Raw genomic sequence first — 6,000 nt, forward strand, 5'->3', positions numbered from 1 at the left:
ATGGCAACTCGAACTGATGTACGTACGTACGAAGTTCTACGTTGTGACTGACTGAAGTAAAAATGGTGACCATATAACATCCGAGGATTAGTGAGAAAAGTACCAAGCTCGAAATTGTGCAGAACAAATCTTACAAGTTACATAAGAGTTAGAGCACCCTCAACAGACTTTGTAAGTGATGAAATAATTCGGCATGATAGTGCGCAAGTTGTGAGAACTAAATAACTTGACGGCATATAAAAAGGATGGATCGGTCAAACACAAGCGGATCAAAGGCGGATACGTAGAAACAAGGGAATATGTAATTAATGAAAGTCATTTCCATAATGTGGAAGTCAAGGTTAATATTCCTAAAACTTTCATTGACTCCATCGAAGTCAATTGGATCAATGATTAATGATCTTAGATATCAGTCTAATAGATGAAGCTTTAGACAGACAGGTAATTGTCAAATATCTTCAGAACACATAACAACCGTTTACACCATAAATGACAACCAAAAACAATGGTTTTTTCAACTAATATACTGTATGTAGGAACATGTAAAAACTGGTACGACACAGACCACTATTAATAAAGAATAATAAAAGGATTTTAAAGACTTTGAAATGACAAAATTCACGAAGTGTGAAATATATTTAAAACTATTAACACTCACTTGAAACCATGTTTTTACCTACGATTTCTGGAATTTCCATTTGCCTGAGGACTTTTAAACGATCCATAGGCGCCGTAACTGTTCGAGAAACTGTTCCCGAAATACCACCACACACAAACCCAGCCAAATTCGGTGGAAGCAATGGTTCAGTAGATGGTTTAACCAAAACATCTACAGATTTCATTTGAAATTCGGATAGTACGGCCCAAGGTCCTTCCTTACAACGCATCAATTAGTTCTACCATTATTAATAAAATAATATATCGTCAAAAGGGAGAACATTCGTGATGGTTCAAGATTGTTAACTGAAAAACTAAACAAAACGATAAGTGAGTATTAGATAATGTCTAGAGACAGACTCGCTAAAATTTATAACTAAAATACCCGGTAGTTATTGAGCTACAATGTGGTCCAAAAAGACCTAGAACTTTTCAGCGTTGTATACTCAAGTCTACTGAGAGAGGCGTTCCTAATCTAACATTTAGTCTCACTTCCTGTAGTTTATTTCTCGGTCTTCAAATTAACCTTAGACTTTAATAGAAATGCTACTGACACGTAATCAGTCTCACTTTGAGAGGCAGCGAAGACTTGTTAGTTCCGGTATTTATTTGTTATAATGAGGTTTGTGAGTTGCATAAAACATATTTCTAATGTTAACAAACACATACTGTTTCGAAAAGATAGGTAACATAAGTTTGAAACCAACAGGTACGTATTGTAGCCAATAATATGAGAAATTGTGACATAATAGTGCTTTATAAGTGTACAAACCGTCAGTAAGTGTTTTAACTGATAAATGAGTCGAACACATTACGTATAAGCAAAGAATAATCAGGTGTAATTTTACTGTCTAGTTAGGACTTACATTGAAACACCAAAATAGTCACATCAAGAGACCCAACGTACAACAATTGACATAATGATCCGTATATTAAACATCTAGCTACTTTAGATGCGATTTCATTGATGCAATATCACATCAAGTATCCTACGAACCCAAATCTTATCACAGTTTACAAGTTGGTCGACGATACCTATTTTAAAAGCAAACTCGGCACAACAAAACCATTTGGCCTGTTAGCTCTACTTTTTGTCTTGTGCTTCTAACACGTCATCTATTTTATTTCTGGAACCGAAAAGTGGGAATATTAACAGATTTGGAAGAGTGCATTTGTAGAGATGACATCAAATTGTGTTACTTCGGGATAACCACGTGGCTACTTGCCGTGACGCTCTATGTTGATTATAAGCGGTGTCAGACATGAGACTAAACAAAGAACCAAACTATTACTTCAGACATTGGGGCTACCTTCGATTTGTTGGGCAGGACTGTTTTCTGAGATTTCCTATTGAAGGTGTGCCTGAGAAGTTTATTAACATCTTAAAAGCCCTATATACAAACACCACGCAGAGTGATGGCATACAACCACCTCCCTCCATTGTTCCACTGGAGCAGTGGAGTTAGATAGGGCTGCCCGATTTCACCATTCCTCTTCAACTTTGCTATCGATGACTTTCTGGAAGCACCTTCGATGGATGTTGGTAATAGCAGTATATGTTGGCTGGAGAAAGACTTCGACGTCGAGTATGTTGTCTTACTGTGCGACGATACCCAAGTCATGCAATCCGCACTTAATCAGTTGGCAATTAGTGTCCGCAGGTATGGTATGTGCTTCGCACCTTTGACGTACTTCTACAGGACTGAGAGGACCCTGATCCTGCACTCATCCTGAATAGTGAGTGGATGGTAGTGGCTGAGATGTTCGTGTATCTGGGTAGCTGCATATGTGCTGGTGGTGACGTGAGTGATGAGATCAATTCACGTATAATGAAAGCCAGAGCGGCTTATACTAATCTGAGCCATGTTTGGCGCCTGTGTGACGTTAGTCTGGCTGTAAAAGGTCGGATCTACAACGCGTTGGTGAGAGCAGTTTTGCTCTATGCTTGTGAAACCTGGCTTTCCTAGTTGAGGATGTCAGACGACTCTCTGCGCTTAATCATCGTTGTCTCCAAAGGTTTGCTGACATCCAGTGACAACACTATGTTAGTAATGCAAAGGTTCGGCATCGTGTGTTCGGGCGCAGAGACGACAATTCAACTGGTGTCACTATCTTGAAACATCTACTTCTGTGACTTGGACATGTTCTACAAATGTCGCCCCAGAGAATTCCATGTCGTGCATTATTTGCCGACTCTGGGATTGGTTGGAAAAGGCGGTGGTCGGTGTATCACACGGTATGAAAGAAAGCTACATAAGACTGGCTTCTGTTGGTCCTTTAAGACTCCCTGGTTGGGGTCCTAGAGATGGTGCAACACAGCTTGGGATGCTATCCGACATGGCTCAGAACAGAAGTCAGTGGAGATCCTGCTATAAATTACTTTTACTTTCTTCACAAGAAAATGAACGTTGCCTCTAACTGGAAGAGTTCTTTCTGGTTGTACTTTTGCTAACTGTACTGCGTCTCCCATTATTATTACTTCACTCACACTAATTTCTGTTCGTTATTGTTCTCCTTTTGCTTATACGCCATATACATTCTCTACCTCTTCACATTCTCATCGTAACTGTGTGGCGCATATGTATTTGGTGTCCTTTTATACCAATACTCATGTGTTCGAATAAATAAACAAAAACGATCAAATAATTGAGAAACGTGCCATAACAACATAATCTGACACCAAATTTACCGAGTATCACGTCGAAATGAAGTAAATGGTAGGTAGTTTGGTGGCCGAAAGTTATTGGCCGGATAGTTAGGAAAACCAAGTCACTGGAATCACCAAATTAGAATGTACTTATGTACATAAATACAACACTTGAAGGCCAACATTCAGGAGTCTATATATCATCTGGTCAGTACATCCATGAAAGAAATGGAGATGTATTGATTGAATAAATACTAAATATTATCTCGAATTCTACCTTATCAAACAAAAAAACCACTACTACCTAAATCATCCATTCATTTAAAATGGGATTACGAACTAATTCCCAGTAACTCCACATACACTTATAGAAAGTTCATCAAAAAAATGTACCAGAACTCTTTTTATACAAATTGCTGAGTTATAAACTACTTGTAACAGTGAAACAACCCATCCTTTAAATAGGGAAACCCACCCTGTCATAGTTCATAAACACGCCAACAACCAATGATACGAACGCGCGCAAGTTTGGAACACTGAAACTTCAAATTTTGTTTGTGAGAATTAGCTAACCATATGTTTCTTCCGATCTGAATCCGGATAATAAGAGACCATTCTCGATACCGGAAACGTATGGATTTTGTTATCTTCTTCTTGAAGATGAGCTAAAGTGAGGTAGTTATTACTAAAAAATAGTAGGATAGTAACTTCTTCCTCAGTACCTACTAAATCGAAGTTAATATCAGGCGCTAATTCGGAAGATCTTGCGCAAAGTGCCGTCACTATCACCTCTAGTAAACAGTTCCTCAATTTAGTGATTCAGATCATGAAAACATTTAAGCGCATTTCAGTGCTAGCTCCTTAGTATTCTATCCCAAATAGATATCTTCCCTAAGTATAAATCGGTACTAAAATAAGTCCGTTAATTGTCAGAGTGTGTGAAACAGTGATCAGTATGACATATCAATATCATATCTTCCTAACCTCTTTATACTAGTAGAGGTAAATAAATCCCTTAAGTTAACAGATATTCTACGAAATTTGATGCTGACCTCATTAGTTTTGCTGAACACGTCTAACCGAAAGTGCTCCGTCACACGTCAGCACCAGATAACGAGTGTGTACGTCATGCTACGCATCCCTTTCAACTGTTAGCCAGCTTGGACCAAACGCTTCCCGACAAATTGATAGCCTTCCAAATGTATCTTCTAACCACTCCATTTCTGGTTTCTGATTTGACTGGGTTGGCATACTTCGATTATAAAGGTGTTACGTATAAAAGCGTTGTCAAACCCCGAATACTTGTGGCATCTTTATGCTAGACAGGTTGCGAATTTAAAACTTCAATCAGTGCTAAATGTTTCATAGTCTTGAGTTTGAGTACAACTTTAGATCAAACGGTCAAAATACAAGTAATAATAATAATAAATAAGTAGCCATTGCCTATTGATCTTATGTGTATGGTAGCAGTTATCCACTAATGCCTCCAGGTACCCACTTAAGTATATAAGGCAAGCAAAAGGAAAATCACAGTAAACTAGTATGACATACTTTTTTGATTGATTGAGGAAATATCACGTTTTATAACTTGGCTACTCTCAAGGAACAAAAGATCTGTCTATAGTTCATTTTACTGTTTCGTACTTGTCGTTTCTGGGCATTAATCCTACGAGTTGTGTGGAGACTGAGCTTAAGAAGACATTCTAGAGGAAATCCAGGCGTTTTTAGGATGCTACAAATCATTAAGAGGTTGTCTCTTAGTGGTTTGCTCACTAATAGGCGAAGATTTAGGGATATAACATGTTCCTCATAGGGTTTTAATGTGAGTCTTTGGGCTAATTTCCGGTTTGAGTTTGAATAGTCTCCAGAATATTCTTTTTCTGGAGTAAGACAGAAGGCCTTATAATTCCGTATAATAAATGAGATACAATACAACTGTTATAGACAAAGTTGGAAGCTGTTCCATCAAAGTGGAATATAGTGAGTTTCAAAGTTACCAATACTCTGAAGGCATTTTTTCACCGTCGGGATAAGACAACTAGGTACTTTTCTACTGGTGACCGTTCTAGAGTGAAAACTTTCAAGTTGTATGCGTAGTTTGTAATATTTCGTGGGTCGTCTATTGTTGTTCTTCCAACTTCAAAATCAAATCACATCCTACGGAAGTTTTAGCTTATCATACAGACCGAAAATTTCTCTCCTTTGCTTATTATTGTCATGATATTTCAGAGGATCATTGCTGAAGGCCATTTAAATATATTGAAGGGAAATAGACATCCCAGTGCTGAAACCCTGGTTACGCCACCTAAAACGTTTGCAGCCTAAGGGAAATGTCAAATTTACGTTAACCTTGAAAATGTAATCATTCAAATATGTTTTGAGATTGTCTGTTACTGGTGACTTAATACCTACCAACTAGAGATTGCTAATACGATATTTACAACTGCCTTACTTTACAGAAGTCGATGTACCTTAGTTCCACCTTTGTGATACCGAATGCTGATCCTTCTATCTACCGTATTCAATACACCGGTGTCGTTTTTCCCGAAACCGTGCGGTTGGAATGACGAAAGATTAGTGAGTACTAGATAGTGGAGTAGGACATCCTTCGCAGGCATTAAAAGATTTACCTGGTGAAAGTTTACAGGGTCACGATGAACTCCCTTTGACATTAAGGTGCCACGTGGGCTTCCAAC

General features: G+C 38.2%; 1 protein-coding gene across 1 annotated transcript in view; it reads right to left on the bottom strand.

Annotated features, from left to right (window-relative positions):
• The window catches only part of Smp_194600 (mitochondrial carrier protein-related), a gene marked incomplete at both ends in the record, with an annotated part of 35,184 nt that extends 34,297 nt beyond the window's left edge, over positions 1-887 (bottom strand). The window contains one exon of the mRNA XM_018799531.1: positions 659-887. Coding sequence (XP_018646581.1) covers positions 659-887 — 229 coding nt within the window. The remainder of the gene's footprint in view (positions 1-658) is intronic.
• Between the last annotated feature and the right edge of the window lie 5,113 nt (positions 888-6,000).

This window comes from Schistosoma mansoni, assembly GCF_000237925.1.
Source record: "Schistosoma mansoni, WGS project CABG00000000 data, supercontig 0144, strain Puerto Rico, whole genome shotgun sequence".
NCBI lineage: Eukaryota > Metazoa > Platyhelminthes > Trematoda > Strigeidida > Schistosomatidae > Schistosoma > Schistosoma mansoni.